This window comes from Macaca thibetana, chromosome 13 (genome assembly GCF_024542745.1).
Source record: "Macaca thibetana thibetana isolate TM-01 chromosome 13, ASM2454274v1, whole genome shotgun sequence".
In the NCBI taxonomy this organism is placed as follows: Eukaryota; Metazoa; Chordata; class Mammalia; order Primates; family Cercopithecidae; genus Macaca; species Macaca thibetana.
The window spans coordinates 83,363,492-83,380,297 of NC_065590.1; the positions used below are offsets into that span (position 1 = coordinate 83,363,492).

A 16,806-nucleotide genomic window follows, 5' to 3' on the forward strand; every position below is an offset into this window, starting at 1 on the left:
TCCCGGTTGCGGTAGCCTCCCACAACCCCCACTCTCAGTTGCAATAGTTTCTTTCCCTTTTCTTGGATATCTTCCACTGAACTCTCTCCTTACGTATATCCAGATTTGTTTTTTATTTTATAGTCCAGCATTCTCCCTATTGCAACAGTCCTTCCTATTGCAATAGTTCTCCGCCCTTATTGCAATAGTCCTTTTCCCCCCTGTTGCAATAATCCTTTCTGAATAAAGTCTCGGTTTGCCTAAATCGGGATTTATTTGTAAGTCTTTAGCGCTGGGAATCAGAGATTGATCCTCACCTACAGACTCATGCCGTTTCCCCCACCACCACCTCCTTCATCTCCTGTTCAGCAATTTTGGGAGCCCGTGGTGAGTTCAAATCTCACTGCTCCTGAGACCGAGTCTGTTGAAGCATAAGGAGTTAAATTGATCCCTTTGGGCAAAGAGACTTTTCTTTGACCCTTCTGCGAGAGCTCTTCCGATTTTTTGGTCCCCGCACCATTTAATGAAGACAGGATTCTTCCCTTGTCAAAAATCAATTGACCTTGGATGTATAAATTTATTTCTGTACTCTCAATTCGATTCCATTGATTATATATCTTATCTTTATGCTACTACCATACTATTTTGATTACTGTAGCTTTGTAGTGGGTTTTGAAATCAGGAACTACGAGTCTTCCAACTTGCTCTTCTTTTTCAAGATTGTTTTGTCCCTTGCAATTCCATATTAATTTTAGCTCAGCTTTTCCACTGCTGTTAAAAAAAAAAAAAAAAAAGGGAGGGGGGCCACTGGGATTTTGACAGGGACTGCTTTGAAATGGAGGAGTATTGATATCTTCATTTTTTTTTTTTTTTGAGATGGAGTTTCGCTCTTGTTGCCCACACTGGAGTGCAATGGCACGATCTCAGCTCACTGCAACCTCCGCCTCCCAAGTTCTAGCAATTCGCCTGCCTCAGCCTCCAGAGTAGCTGGATTACAGATATGCACCACCATGCCCAGCTAATTTTTGTATTTTTAATAGAGACGGGGTTTCACCATGTTGGTCAGGCTGGTCTCAAACTCCCAACCTTAGATGATCTGCCCGCCTCGACTTCCCAAAGTGCTGGGATTACAGGTGTGAGCCACCACACCCGGCCGGAGTATTGATATCTTAACAATATTAAGTCTTCTACCTGGTGCGATGACTCTCGCCTGTAATCTCAGCACTTTGGGAGGCTGAGGCAAACGGATCACGAGATCAGGAATTCGAGACCAGCCTGACCAACATGGTGAAACCCTATCTCTACTGAAAATACAAAAAAATTAGCTGGGCATGGTGGTGCGTGCCTGTAATCCCAGCTACTCAGGAGGCTGAGGCAGGAGAATCACTTGAACTTGGGAGGCAGATGTTGCAGTGAGCCAAGATAGCACCATTGCACTCCAGCCTGGGCCGCAAAGCGAGACCCTAACTCAAAAAATATACATAATATATTATATATATTATATATATATAAATAAAGTCTTCAAATCCTTAAGCATGAATATTTTTCCATTTACAGTCATGTGCCACATAACATTTTGGTCCATGACTTACAGCATATATGATGGTGGTCACATACGATTATAAGGCCATATTTTTCCTGTATCTTTTCTATATTTAGATACACAAAAACCATCGTGTTACAATTGTCTACAGTATTCAATACAGTAACATGCTGTCCAGGTTTGTAGCCCGGGAGCAAGGCTATGCCATGTTGCCTAGATGTGTAGTACACTATACCATCCAGGTTTATGTAAGTGCACTCTGTGATGTTCACACAACAACAAAATCACTTACACGACACATTTCTCAGAAAGTACTCCCATCGTTAAGCAATACATGACCATACTTAGACCTTCTTTAATTTCTTTCAGCAGTGTTTTATAATTTTCCATGTACAAGTCTCATACCTCTTTGGTTAAATATATTTCAAAGTATTTTATTGTTTTTAATGCTATTGTAAAGGAGTTTATTTCCTTTTTAGATTTTTTTATCGCCAGTATTTGGAAATACCACTGATTTTGTGTATTGACCTTATATCTAACAACTTTGTTGAATTCATTTATTAGCTCTAATCATTTGCTAGAGATGGGGTCTCCTTATGTTACCCAGGTTAATATCGAACTCCTGGGCTCAAGTGATCCTTCCACCACAGTGTCCTGAGTAGCTAGAACCACAGATGTGTGCCACCATGCCCAACCAATTAAAAAAAAAATTTTTTTTTTTTTGTAGAGATGGACTTTCACTGTGTTGCCCAGGCTGGTCTCAAACCCCTGGCCTCAAACTATCCTCCTGCTTGGGCTTCCCAAAGCACTGAGATTACAGGTGTGAGATAACACACTTGGCCTCAGTTTTCTTTCTTTCTTTCTAATGTGGATGCCTTTTATTTCTTTTTGTTATCTAACTGATCTAGCTAGAACTTCCCAGTACAATGTTGAATAGAAATGAAGAGGCTGAGTGTGGTGGCTTACACCTGTAATCTCAGCACTTTGGGAGGCTGAGTCAGGAGAATTACTTGAGCCCAGGAATTTGAGACCAACCTGGGGCAGCATAGTGAGACTCCGTTACTAGACTTATTTTTTTTTTTTTTTTTTTAAAGGAATGATGGGCCGGGCGCGGTGGCTCAAGCCTGTAATCCCAGCACTTTGGGAGGCCGAGACGGGCGGATCACGAGGTCAGGAGATCGAGACCATCCTGGCTAACATGGTGAAACCCCGTCTCTACTAAAAAATACAAAAAACTAGCCAGGCGAGGTGGCGGGCGCCTGTAGTCCCAGCTACTCGGGAGGCTGAGGCAGGAGAATGGCGTGAACCCGGGAGGCAGAGCTTGCAGTGAGCTGAGATCCGGCCACTGCACTCCAGCCTGGGCAACAGAGCGAGACTCCGTCTCAAAAAAAAAAAAAAAAAAAAAAGAAAAGAAATGGTGAGGCCAGGCAAGGTGGCTCACGCCTTTAATCCCAGGCCTTTGGGAGGCTTAGGCAGGTGAATCACTTGAGGCCAGGAGTTTGAGACCAGCCTGGCCAACATGGTGAAACCCCGTCTCTACTAAAAATACAAAAATTAGCCAGGCATGGTGGCAGGCACCTGTAATCCCATCTACTCAGGAGGCTGAGGCAGGAGAATTGCTTGAACCCGGGCAGCGGAGGTTGCAGTGAGCCGACATCACGCCACTGCACTCTAGTCTGGATGACAGAGCAAGACTCCGTCTCAAAAAATGATGAGTGGGTTTCTTTGTCTTGTTCCTAATTTTAGAGAAAAAGCTTTCAGTCTTTCACCATTGAGTATGATGTTAGCTATATGTTTTTCTTTTTCTTTTTTTTTTTCTTTGAGACAGAGCCTCCCTCCATCCCTGCAGCCCATGGTAACCTCTATTCTACTTTCTTTTTCTTTTTTTCATTTTTTTTTTTTGAGATGGGATTTTCACCAGGTTGCCCAGGCCAGTCTCAGTCTCAGACTCCTGGACTCAAAGCCATCCTCCCACCTTGGCCTCCCAAAGTCCTATGATTACAGGTCTCAGCTACCACGCACAGCCTATTCTACTTTCTGTCTCTATGAATTTGCCTATTCTAGATACCTCATATACATGGACTCCTACAATATTTATTCTTTTGTGTCTGGCTTATTTCACTTAGCATAATTATTTTCAAGTTCATCCATGTTATAGCATATGTCAGTATTATCATTCCCATTTATGGTTGAATAAGATTCCATTGTATGTACATATGACATTTTGCTTATCCACTCGTATGTTGATGGCCATTTGGGTTGCTTCCACCTTTCTGCTATCTTGAATAATGCTGGTATGGACTTTAGTATACAAGTATCTGACTCCTTACTTTCAATTTTTTTAAATTTTTGTTTTATTGTGGTAAGAATATTTATTTATTTATTTAATTTTTGAGACAGCCTCCCTCTGTTGCCCAGGCTGGAGTGCAGTGGTGAAATCTTGGCTCACTGCAACCTGCCCCTCCTGGGTTCAAGTGATTCTCTCACCTCAGCTTTTCTGAGTAGCTGGGATTAAAGGTGCCCCCCGACCATGTTCAGCTAATTTTTGTATTTTGAGTAGAGATGGGGTTTTGCCATGTTGACCAGGCTGGTCTTGAACTCCTGACCTCTGGCGATCCACTCACCTTCGCTTCCCAAAGTGCTAGGATTACAGGTGTGAGCCACCGCGCCTGGCCCTTTCAATTTTTTTTTGAGTATGTACCTAGAAGTAGAATACGGTACTTCTGTGTTTAACTTTTCAAGGAACAGTCATATTGTTTTCCAAATGGCAGCACCATCTTACATTCCTACCAGCAATGTACCAATGTTCCAATTTCTCTACATCCTCCCAACACTTGTTATTGTGTGTGTGTGTGTGTGTGTATGTGTATGTGTGTTTATAACCACCCCGCCCTAATGAGTATGAAGTGTATCTCACTGTGGTTTTGATTTGCATTTCCCTGCTGACTAGTGATGTTGAGTATCTTTTCATGTGCCTATTGGCTATTTGTATATTTTTCTTTGGAGAAATGCCTATTTAACTCCTTGCAAATTTTCAAATAGTTTTTTTTTGTTGTTGAGTTACAGGAGTTTTTGGGTTTTAAAAAATATATATTATGGATAGTAATCCCTTATCAGATATGTGATTTGCGAATCTTTCCTCTGATCCTGTGAATTGTCTTTTCACTCTGGGGTCAGTATCCTTTGATACACAAAAGTTTAAAATTTCGGTCAAATTAATTTATTCTTGTTTTGCCTGTACTTTTGGTGTCATATCCAAGAAATTATTGCCAAATCCAATGTCATGAAGAGTTCTCTGTTTTTTTCTAAGCATTTTATAACTTTAGCTCTGACATTTAGGTGTTTGCTCCATTTTAGTTTTTGTTGTTGTTGTTGTTGTTGTTTTGAGACAGAGTTTTGCTTTGTTGCTCGGGCTGGGCTGGAGTGCAGTGGCACCATCTCAGCTCACTGCAACCTCTGCCTCCCAGGTTCAAGCGGTTCTCCTGCCTCAGCCTCCCAAGTAGCTGGTATTACGGGTATGCACCGCCACACCCAGCTAATTTTTGTATTTTTAGCAGAGACAGGGTTTCACCATGTTGGCCAGGCTGGTCTTGAACTCCTGACCTTAGGTGATCTGCCCACCTTGGGCTCCCAAAGTGCTGGGATTACAGGCATGAGCTACCACACCCAGCCTTGTTTTTCTATTCTCTATTTATCTCCACTCTATTCTTTATTTCCTTCTGTTGGCTTGGGTTTAGTTTGCTCTTTTTCTAATTTCTTTCTCTGTTGACTTTTTAGTTAGAAGTGCAAACACTCAAACAGGACTGTAAGCTCCTTAAGGGTACAGACTGAGTAATTTGTTTATTAGATACTTTCCAAAGTACTTTTCACAGTAGCTATTTCACAGGTACATAATAGAGTTCAGTGAATGCTTTTTGAATTGACATAGAAGGATGATGGGTGGTACTCAGCAATCTGCTCCTCATCCTGCGTCCTCTTTACCAATTGGTAGCCCTGCCAACCATCCAGTTCAGGACAGAAACCAAGTGAGCATCTTTGAGCATTTCCTTCCCTTGAGATGAATATCTAGGTCAGCACTGTCCAGTAGAACTTTCTGTGATGATGGAACTCTTTCTGCATCATCCAACACATTGGCTACTAGCAACATTTGCTTATTGAATATTTGAAATGTGGTAGTGTAACTGAGGAAATGAATTTGTTTTTTTTTTTTTTTTTTGCGACGGAGTCTTACTCCATCGCCCAGGCTGGAGTGCAGTGGTGCGATCTCGGCTCACTGCAAGCTCCGCCTCCCAGGTTCACGCCATTCTCCTGCCTCAGCCTCCCGAGTAGCTGGGACTACAGGCGCCCGCCACCATGCCCGGCTAATTTTTTGTATTTTTAGTAGAGATGGGGTTTTACCGTGTTAGCCAGGATGGTGTCGGTCTCCTGACCTCGTGATCTGCTCGCCTCGGCCTCCCAAAGTGCTGGGATTACAGGTATGAGCCACTGTGCCTGGCTGGAAATGAATTTTTAATTTTTGAAATTTAAATAACTACATGTGCTAGTAATCACACTGAACAGTGCACAATTCTAATGTAAACAATTCTTTTTTTTTTTTTTTTTTTTTACACAGAGTCTTGTTCTGTTGCCTAGGCTGGAGTCCAGTGGTGTGATCTTGGCTCACTGCAACCTCCACCTCCCCCATTCAAGCGATTCTCTTGCCTCAGCCTTCTGAGTAGCTGGGATTACAGGAGCGCACCACCACACCCAGCTAATTTTTGTATTTTTAGTAGAGCCAGGGTTTCACCATGTTAGCTAGGCTGGTCTCAATCTCCTGACCTCAGGTGATCTGCCCCTCTCGGCCTCCCTAAGCGCTGGGATTATAGGCATGAGCCACCACTCCTGGCCTAATGTCAACAGTTCTGATTTTGCCTCTTGATTTCAAGTGTTTCTCAAATGTTTCATGGATCTTAAAGATGCAGTCCCATGGATTGCATCCTACACCTCCCAAATCAGGACCATCTCTTCACTGATGGCCTCCCTATAGACTTGCAGTGTCTCACTTTAGCTCCATTGGAAGTACAGCTTTTTTTTTTTTTTTTTTTTTCTCTTTTGAGACAGGGTCTTGCCCTGCTGCCAAGGCTGGAGTGCAGTGGAGTGACCAAGGCTCACTACAGCCTCAGACTCCTGGGCCCAAATGATCCTCCTGCCTCAGCCTCCTGAGTGGCTGGGACTACAGGTACTTACATCATGCCCAACTAATTTATGGCTCTTGCTTTGATGTCATGTTTAAGAATACTTTATTGTTTTTATTATTTATTTATTTATTTGAGACGGAGTTTTGCTCTTGTTGCCCAGGCTGGAGTGCAATGGCACGATCTCAGCTCACCGCAACCTCTGCCTCCTGGGTTCAAGTGATTCTTCTGCCTCAGCCTTCCGAGTAGCTGGGATTATAGGCATGCACCACTAGGCCCAGCTAATTTTGTGTTTTTAGTAGAGACGGGGTTTATCCATGTTGGTCAGGCTGGTCTTGAGCTCCTGACCTCAGGTGATCCACCTGCCTCGGCCTCCCAAAGTGCTGGGATTACAGGCGTGAGCCCCCACGCTCGGCCTATTATTTTTCTAAGATCTATTTCATTCTTTTAAAATTTGTTTTGTCACTTTTTGCTCATTAGTTCTTTTTAATCTCTCCTTTATTTTTTAATTTAATTTTATTTTTTTGAGATGGAGTCTCGCTCTGTCACTCAGGCTGGAGGGCAGTGATGGGATCTTGGCTTCCTGCAACCTCCACCTCCTGAGTTCAAGCAATTCTCCTGCCTCAGCCTCCTGAGTAGCTGGGACTACAGGCATGTGCCACCATGCCCAGCTAATTTTTTTGTATTTGTAGTAGAGACAGGGTTTCACTGTTAGCCAGGATAGTCTCTATCTCCTGACCTTGTGATCCACCTGCCTTGGCCTCCCAAAGTGCTGGGATTACAGGCGTGAGCCACCACGCCCAGCCATTTCTCCTTTATTTAATTTTAAATTATTAGTTACATAACAGGTTTTTTTTTTTTTTTTTTTTTCCAGTCTGGGTTTCCCTCTGTCTCTCAGGCTGGAGTGCAGTGGCACTATCATGGCTCACTGCAGCCTCTACCTCTCAGGCTCATGATCCTCCTACCTCAGCCTCCTGAGTAGCTGGGAACACAGACATGCACCACCATGCCTGGCTAATTGTTTTTTTAAGTTTTTGTAGAGTCAGGGTCTTACTATGTTGCCCAGGCTGGTCTTGAACTCCTGGGCTCAAGTGATCTTCCTACCTCAGCCTCCCAAGTGCTGGGATTACAGGTGTGAGCCGGTGTGTCCAGCCTAGCTGTTTGTATTTAGGGAGCACATGTGATATTTTTATACAAACATACAATGTGTAATGATCAAATCAAGGTAATTAGGATATCCATCACCTTAAGTCTTGTTTCTTTGTATTAGTAATATTCCAAACCCACTCTTTTATTTTGAAATATACAGTAAGTTATTGTGTATTAATACATGTTATTGCATATTAATAATTATATCTAGTGCTCAGTAGTACTAGATATAATTCCTTCCATCCTCTTTATTTATATTACTTATCTGAATATAAATCTGTGGGTCTCATTCTGTTGTCTGTTTTTTTTGCTGGCTGTCATGATGATTCTTTTGTGATTTTCTGTTTTTACTGTGAATCATATTCATGGGACTTTATTTTTGTGCCTTCTGTTGAAGGTATATTCTGTCTGAGATGATTTATGTTTGCTTCTGCTTTATGCTTAGGATCACTGTTGACTCAAATCTATTTAACCTGAATTATTGTTGTGAGGATCTTCATACCTAGCCTTAGTGAATTCGGGCTGTAAACCTGTTGATCAGTGTGTCGTTATTAATTTTCAAGGGACCCCCACCCCCACACCCTGCCCCCTCACTCCCCACTCTTAGTGTCAGTGTTGGGAAAGGTGGGCAGTCCTCCTGGAGATGAGTGATGGGAAGGTTGGTGGGTTTATTTCTAATTTACTCATACTTAGCTATATCCTTATTTTAGCAGATTTGGTAGGATGATTGCATTAGATTCCATATATTTAGCAGATTTTAGGCCTTACTACTGTCTTTTGTATTTCTTCCCCCCCACCCCCGAGGTGGAGTCTTGCTCTGTCACCCAGGCTAGAGTGCAGTGGCATATTCTCAGCTCACTGCAACCTCCACCTCCAGGGTTCAATCAGTTCTCCTGCCTCAGCCTCCCGTGTAGCTGGGACTACAGGTGCCCGCCACCACGCCTCGCTAATTTTTGTATTTTTAGTAGAGATGGGGTTTCACCATGTTGGCAGGCTGGTCTCGAACTCTTGACCTCTTGATCCGCCTGCCTCAGCCTCCTAAAGTTCTGGGATTACAGGCATGAGCTACCACACCTGGCCTGCTTTTTTTTTTCTTTTTTTTTTTGAGGCGGAGTCTCGCTCTGTCATCCAGGCTGGAGTGCAATGGCGTGATCTCGGCTCACTGCAACCTCTGCCTCCCGGGTTCAAGTGATTCTCCTGCCTCAGCCTCCTGAGTAGCTGGGATTACAGTCGCCTGCCATAATGCCTGGCTAATTTTTGTATTTGTAGTAGAGACGGGGTTTCACTATGTTGGTCAGGCTGGTCTCGAAATCCTGACCTCATGATCCACCCACCTCAGCCTCCCAAAGTGCTGGGATTACAGGCGTGAGCCACTGTGCCCGGCCTTGCATTTCTTAAAGCAGAGAAAATAGGTCAAATTCTCTGGGGTTGAGCAAATGCATTGGAAATGAAAGCTGTCTTCAGAGCCTTGCTTACTTGTCCTGGGTTCCTGCTGTGACTTAGCTTTTGATCTGAGCATTTCTTAGTATCTTGCCACCTCTTACATGTACTGCAGGGTTTTTTTTTTAAAGTTCAAAAAATATTTAACCAGCGTTTTAGTTATTTCCTCTAGTATGTACTGTAGAAAACAGGCAACTCTTCCATATCTCTTTTCTTTTCTTAATTTTCTTTCTGAGACAGGGTCTCACTCTGTTGCCTAGGTTGGAGTGCAGTGATGAGGTCTTGGCTTACTGCAGCCTCCACCTTTCGGGTTCAAGTGATTCTCATGCCTTAGCCTCCTGAGTATCTGGGATTACATTATAGGTTATGCACCACCATGCCCAGCTCATTTTTGTATTTTTAGTAGAGATGGGGTTTCGCCATGTTGGCCAGGCTGACCTTGAACTCCTGGCCTCAAGTGATCTGCCTGCCTTGGACTCACAAAGTGCTGGGGTTACAGGCAAGAGCCACTGCGCCCAGCCCCCCTTTTTTTTGAGATGCAATCTCACTCTGTCGCCCAGGCTGGAGTGCAGTGGTGTGATCTTGGCTCATTGCAATCTGAGGCAATTCCTTGCCTTAGTCTCCAGAGTAGCTGAGATTACAGGTGCCCACCACCAAACCCAGCTAATTTTTTTTTGTATTTTTAGTAGAGACAGGGTTTCACCATCTTGGCCAGGTTGGTCTTGAACTCCTGATCTCATGATCCACCTGCCTCAACCTCCCAAAGTGCTGGAATTACAGGCGTGAGCCACTGCGCCTGGCCTCCTTTTTAAAAAAAAATTTATTTTAATTTATAGAGATGGGGTCTCACTATGTTGCCCAGCCTAGTCTTGAAATCCTGAGCTCAGGAGATTCTCCTACCTCAGCCTCCCTAAATTCTGGGATTACAGGCATGAGCCACTGCAACCAGCCCTTTTTCTTTCTTTTTAAATTTTATTTTAATTTATAGAGATGGGGTCTCACTATGTTGCCCAGGCTGGTCTTGAACGCCTGAGCTCAAGCCATCCTCCCACCTCAGCCTCCCAAAGTGCTAGGATTTATAGGCCTGAGTCACCTTGCTTGGCCATATCTTTTTCAAGTCTTTCTTTCTTTTATCTACAATTTTGGGGTTCAACACATATCTCAGGGTTCATTATCTCTCAGAGGTTTTCCCTAAAATCCCTGCTGGAATTAATGGCCTCTGCCTCATTCTTATCACATTGTATTGCAGTTTACCGGTTTCTTCCCTATCTTATTCATTCCCTCTATGTCTGTGTGTTCTTTGAGGATTTTTTTTTTTTTTTGAGACGGAGTCTCGCTCTGTTGTCCAGGCTGGAGTGCAGTGAGGCTATCTTAGCTCACAGCAAGCTCTTGACTCCTGATCTTGCTCTTGAACTCCTGATCTCATGATCCGCCCGCCTCGGCCTCCCAAAGTGCTGGGATTACAGGCGTGAGCCACCGCGCCCGCCTCTTTGAGAATGTTTAAATGTTCTTGATTTTTAAAAATCTGTGTATTTCCTGGCCTAGCAGAGTACCTAATACCAGTTGGATTTATTTATTTACTTACGTATTTTCTAGAGACAGGTTCTCACTATGTTGCCCAGGCTGGTCTCAAACTCCTAGGCTCAAGCTTAGTTGGATTTAAAATTAACTTTTGTTACCTCCAGGCGCAGTGGCTCACGCCTGTAATCCCAGCACTTTGGGAGGCGGAGGCAGCCAGATCACGAGGTCAGGAGATAAGACCATCCTGGCAAACACGGTGAAACCCCATCTCTATTAAAAACTACAAAAAATTAGCCGGGTGTGGTGGCACACGCCTGTAGCCCCAGCTACTTGGGAGGCTGAGGCAGGAGAATCGCTTGAACCCAGGAGGTGGAGGTTGCAGTGAGCCCAGATCGAACCACTGCACTCCAGCCTGAGTGACAGAGCAAGACTCCATCTCAAATAAATAAATAAGGTTAACATTTGTTGATAGTAAATGGTATAGGTTATGGTAACTTGGTCTTCCCAATTTAGGACTACAAAAACAAACAAACAAAAACAAAGGAGGAAAGCACACAAATCCTTTGTATATAATTTGCATACCACACACCTCTGCAGGACACTAGCCTGTTTTTTTTTTTTTTTTGAGATGGAGTTTTGCACTGTTGCCCAGACTGGAGTGCAGTGGTGCAATCTCAGCTCACTGCAACCTCCACCTCCTGGGTTCAAGCGATTATTCTGCCTCAGCCTCCCGAATAGCTGACATTACAGGCATCTGCCACCATGCCCAGTTAATTTTTTGTAATTTTAGTAGAAATGGGGTTTCACCATGTTGGTCAGGCTGGTCTCGAACTCCTGACCTCAAGTGATCCGCCAGCCTTGGCCTCCCAAAGTGCTGAGATTACAGGCATCAGCCACTGCACCCTACCCTTTTTAAAAAATCTTTTCTGAGACAGGGTGTTACTCTGTCACCCAGGCTAAAGTACAGTGGCATGAACTTGGCTCATTGTCGCCTGGTCATCCTGGGCTCAAGTGATTGATGGCGCCTCAGCCTCAGGAGTGGCTGGGACCACAGGCACCACACCCAGTAGTCTCAGCGACTGGGGAGGCTGAGGCAGGGGGATCGCTTGAGCCTGGGAGGTCGAGGCTGTAGTGAGCTGAGGTTGTGCCACTGCACTCTAGCCTGGGTGACAGAGTGAGACCCTGTCTCTCTCTCTTTTTGGTAGAGAGAGGATCTCACTATGTCGCCCAGGCTGGTCTCAAGCCATCCTCCCACCTTGGCCTCTAAGTGCTGAGAATACAGGTGCGAGTTACAGTGCCTGGCCGAAACCAGTCTCTTTCCACAGGAATTGATACTTGTTTATTCTGCTCATGGATGTGATGGCTACCTGACCCAGGAAAATCCAGGTATGGTTCCATTATGAGGAATCCACACCCATTAAGATGCCAGCTCTAAGTGGCAGGTGAAGTATCCAGGAGAGGATGTGGCATGCAAATTGTGTCAGAAGGATTTATCTATTCTGGAATCCATACTGGTTCCCAAACAGAAAAAAACATTCTCATTCCCAGTGTCGTACAGTTTTTTGGAATGACTGGGAGCTTAGATGGCCAGAATGCTCTAAGTTTGATGCCATTTGGTCATTTTCAGGACGGTTCTTGAGTCTTCAATTTTTCTTAGTTTAATAAAGAGTTTAATAAACTTCTGCCCAATAACCAGTAGGCTATGTCTAATGTACTGTGAATTTTTTTTTTTTTTTTTTTGAGACGGAGTCTCATTCTGTCACCCAGGCTGGAGGCACGATCTCGGCTCACTGCAACCTCTGCCTCCGGGGTTCAAGCGATTCTCCTGCCTCAGCCTCCTAAGTAGTTGGGATTACAGGCATGTGGCACCACACCTGGCTAATTTTTTGTATTTTTAGTACATGGGGTTTCACCATGTTGGTCAGGTTGGTCTCGAACTCCTGATCTCAAGTGATCCACCTGCCTCGGCCTCCCAAAGTGCTGGGATTACAGGCCTCAGCCACTGCTCCCGACCTGTATTGTGAATTTTTGAAATGAACCTAATTCCTACTTTACAGCAAAGTTTTTTCTCTCCTTCCTTTCTTCCTTTCTTTTTCCTTCCTTCCGTTTCTTCCTTTTCTTTCTTTTTTTTTTTTTTTTGAGACAGGGTCTGGCTCTATCGTTCAGGCTGGAGCGCAGTGGCGTCATTTCGGCTCACTGCAACCTCCGTCTTCTGGGTTCAAGTGATTCTCATGCCTCAGCTTCCCGAGCAGCTGGGATTACTGGTGCCCGCCACAACACCCGTCTATTTTTTTGTATTTTTAGTAGAGACAGGGTTTCACCATGTTGGTCAGGTTGGCCTCGAACTCCTGACCTCAGGTGATCCACCCACCCCGGCCTCCCAAAGTGCTGGGATTACAGGCGTGAGCAGCCGCACCCGGCCTGCAGCAGAGCTTTTCATATGAATTGTGTGGCTTAATTTTTTTTTCTTTGGAAGTTAAATTGCAAATGTTATATCTTTGGGCTCAGCTTTTTGAATTCTAATTCTTCAGCGGGCCAGGGGCAGGGGGCGGTGATAGAGGCGGCTCTTAGAGGGAACTCATTCTTTGACTCCGCCTTAGATCTGGCTAAGGGGATAGAAAACGACCCTGCCTCGCTTTGTTTAAAGACGCAGGGTTCTAGCGTGGTGTTTCCCGCCCCCCACCCTTTTCGTCTTAAGCTTACCACGTTCCAGATACCGCCCAGATCAATTTTTTATCACAGCTGTCATTCTCATTTTTACAGGCATGAAAAGTGCGACTCAAGTTCAGTGTCTTGCCTCGGGTAGCTCGGGGATTCCCAGTCAGCTCCTCGCGACTTCGTCGCCGCTCCCCTTCCACCCCGCGCCTTCGCCGGCCGTCCCCTGCTCCATCCAGGCCACGGGGGAGACGGTGGGGTCTGCGGCCGTCCAGGCCTGGCTGGGCACGAGAGCTTCTGGCCCAAGTCCACGCCCGAACTCGTCCTGATCAGTCTGGCTTTTCTGGTCCCCCCAGCCTTGCGGTAGCGGAGACCTGGAAACCATCGAGCTGACAGCCCAGAGCGTCGCTCCCCGGCCGCCGAGCGCTGACGCCGCGCCGGGGGCGGGGCAGCTGGAGGCCGCGGGGAGAGGAGAGAGCTGCCGGGAAGGGCTGGCTGGCCTCGCAGCGCCCCGCCGCGGCTGCGGCCGGAAGCGGTCTCGTTGGCCCTGCGGCGCTGGAGCCCTGACGCACGGAGCTCGAGAGCGAGAACGGGAGAGAAAGGGGTAGAAATGGCGGCTCCGCTCAGCTCCCGCTGAGGAGGGCGAAGCCGGCGGAGTGTCTGTGCTGCCGCCTGCAGCACCGCCCCCGCTTCCCGCTCGCCGCTTGCTCACGCCGACTCCCCTTCCTCTGCCCGGCTCTCTCTTGTGCTCGTCTGCGCTCTGCACGCTCCGGACCGGCTCGTCTCTCACTGCCCGGCTCGGCTCCGCTGGCCCTGACTGACCGGCCGGCGGGCCGGCCTTGCTCGGCTCTCCCGGGCGCGGCGTGGACTCCGTCCCCCTGGCTGGACCATGGTGAACACCCGGAAGAGCTCTCTCCGCCTTCTCGGGTCCAAGTCTCCTGGTCCCGGGCCTGGGCCTGGGGCCGGAGCAGAGCCTGGGGCGACCGGAGGCAGCAGCCATTTCATCTCCTCTCGGACCCGCTCCTCCAAGACCCGCGCCGCCAGCTGCCCCGCCGCCAAGGCCGGTGGAAGCGGTGGCGCCGGCGTCACTCTGGATGAGGCCAGGGTAAGAGCGCGGCGTCCCGAGTCCGGAGGCTCGGAAGTGCCGGCCCGGCTGCCGAGGCTTTGTCTGGCCAGGTTGGGGGCAGGAAGCCTCCAGTGGAGACTGCTCGGGCGGCTGGAGACAGGGTCTGCGGGCGCGGTGGAGGGTGGCACCCAGGAGAAGGGCCGCGACGCTGTCCCCTTTGCTTTTCAAGCTGGCCCGGCTCTTTTGTGTAAAGAACAACCCATGAGTCCAGGGGAGAGGGCTTTGGGGGTCCCTTTCGGGGTCATTCGAACGATCTGCTGTCCTTGTCCTTGTCCTGCCCCAGAGGGGAATTCTAGCGGGGAAGCAAGAGCGAAGGGCCAGAACCCCTGGGTGGAAGGGTTGGAGAAGTGAAAGTTTTCTGCGGTGTCAAACCCTTCTTGAAAGTGTGTCAGTTCCTGCCGCTGTCTAACTCCAGCTTACTCTCAGTTTGGGGGTGGTTCAAGTTGGTGAGGAAGTGAACAGAGAGCTCCAGTTGGCAGCCAGGCAGGGATGCTGAAAAAAGTTTGTAGCTGCTCTGACACCAACTTTAAAAACAAAATCAACGCTATCGCCTCTCCAGGCAGGAGAGATCAAACATGATATTATGGCTGGGGAACCAGCCAGCTAGCTCACCAAGGTGCTAGTAGGAACCAGAGCTTTCAGGTCACAGAAGGAGCACGTCGAAAGAAACAAGTGGAATGTTTCGGATAGTCAGCACTATCGTGCCAAAACTGTGTGGTTTCTTGGGTGTCTACATTTTCGTTATGGGACTATATTACAAAAGTTGAATGAACACCAGTGTTGTCATGCAGTTGCAAAAATGACATTTGAAGACCCTGGTGATTGAATTAAAAAAATGATTGAAAGATCTTGAAATTTTATTACCTACAGTATAAAGCTAAGCACAGATATTTATTGCTTTAAAAAGGAATTGACACGTTTATTTTACTATGAAATTGTTTCTGAATTCAGAGAAGAGTGTATTGCTTCTGTCTGAAAGAGACTGACTTGCTAAGTAATTTGGCTGGAAAATGCTGTTCATTTAAAATGCTTCTTTAATTCCATACCATTTTGTGGTTCTTACTGGGGGGAAGCAATATTTTATGTTCTAGGGGTCTACAAGATCGCGGTTTGTGTGTGCTTTTTCTCTTTGTGTCTTAAACTGTTTTGACACTAACAGAACGGATCTAGGCAGAGACAACAGGAATATTTTACGATACTACTCTGAAATATTTTTATTATATCTTTGAAAATCGTCTTAGCTTTTATTTGATAAAATTTTGGGCATTATAACTGTCCTATGTAATAGACTATTTCGGGGGCTTACGAATCTCTTAGGTTGAAATAAGGTTAAATCTGAAAGTTGTGCAAACTATTGAGAATAAGTACTTTGAAGACGAGGCTTTCGGTAGAAACTATTCCAAACATGTTCCAGCTTCTTGACCTACTGAGGCTATCACATTTTAAAATAAAACTCAATTTAAGAAAATATCTTTTCTCTACATTTAAGGACAAAGAAAATATTTAGGGTGTAAGCATTTAATTGTATCATGCTATGTGAGTGCCTAGTCTATTAGAGCAGTGTCTAACTCATCTGCAGCAATTAGCTCATCTTCACTCATCAGTTTGTGGTCCCATTTTTGAATTCATGGCTATCATGCTGTCCTTACCCCCTGAGGAATAAGGTGAGGTAATTTGTCAAGCAGCTGTTATAGAGATGTTAAAAGGCTAGGAATCAATAATCTAATGAGGAAATGAACGTTTGGTAGCTTTTAAATTGCTAAAAGAATGAAAGATATGAGAGCTCTTTGTAGAAGGGTACTAATGAAACTTTGTTTCAAAGATCCTTTTAAAATGTTTTGAAGCACCATAAATAACAGGCTACTAAAGATTTACTTTGAAATATTTGTTTTTCAGTCTTAAGAAGATTTATGTTATGGCTCTAGGAGATGATAGAGTGATCTAATTGCTTTCTCTGAAAGGTTTTTTAGAGACTTACTACTCTTACATAGCGATTGGACCTTTAGAAGAGGATAAATTATAATTCTGAATTTGTTAAGATTATGGACTACATATTTATGAAGCAGGTTGTATATTTATGGTTAGCTCTTCTCTAGTTTTGTAGGAATTGAGCACTCCTGGTTCACCCTTTGTGAAGTACTTAAAGGCACCCTCTATGTCTGTGGGATCTATAATAGACATTTGCCAGTGTCTGTAAAGTCTTATTTGATGCAAAATGG

The 16,806-nt window shown here is 45.5% G+C and overlaps 3 protein-coding genes across 10 annotated transcripts in view; 1 reads left to right on the forward strand and 2 right to left on the reverse strand.

The window, feature by feature from the left end:
• The window catches only part of FKBP1B (FKBP prolyl isomerase 1B), a 132,074-nt gene extending 122,252 nt beyond the window's left edge, over positions 1 to 9,822 (reverse strand). Inside the window, exon 1 of the mRNA XM_050753687.1 lies at positions 9,805 to 9,822. The gene's annotated coding sequence lies outside the window, so the exon portion shown is untranslated. The remainder of the gene's footprint in view (positions 1 to 9,804) is intronic.
• The window catches only part of UBXN2A (UBX domain protein 2A), a 71,596-nt gene extending 57,688 nt beyond the window's left edge, over positions 1 to 13,908 (reverse strand). Inside the window, exon 1 of the mRNA XM_050753676.1 lies at positions 13,510 to 13,908. The gene's annotated coding sequence lies outside the window, so the exon portion shown is untranslated. The remainder of the gene's footprint in view (positions 1 to 13,509) is intronic.
• Positions 13,909 to 13,988: 80 nt separating this feature from the next.
• Positions 13,989 to 16,806, forward strand: part of ATAD2B (ATPase family AAA domain containing 2B) — a 174,571-nt gene continuing 171,753 nt past the window's right edge. For 5 of the 8 annotated variants that reach the window (XM_050753564.1, XM_050753568.1, XM_050753572.1 and 2 more), the window contains exon 1: positions 13,989 to 14,566. In XM_050753564.1, coding sequence (XP_050609521.1) covers positions 14,351 to 14,566 — 216 coding nt within the window. In that variant the 5' untranslated portion in view covers positions 13,989 to 14,350. The remainder of the gene's footprint in view (positions 14,567 to 16,806) is intronic. The other 3 variants (XM_050753567.1, XM_050753570.1, XM_050753571.1) reach the window with 1 other exon arrangement.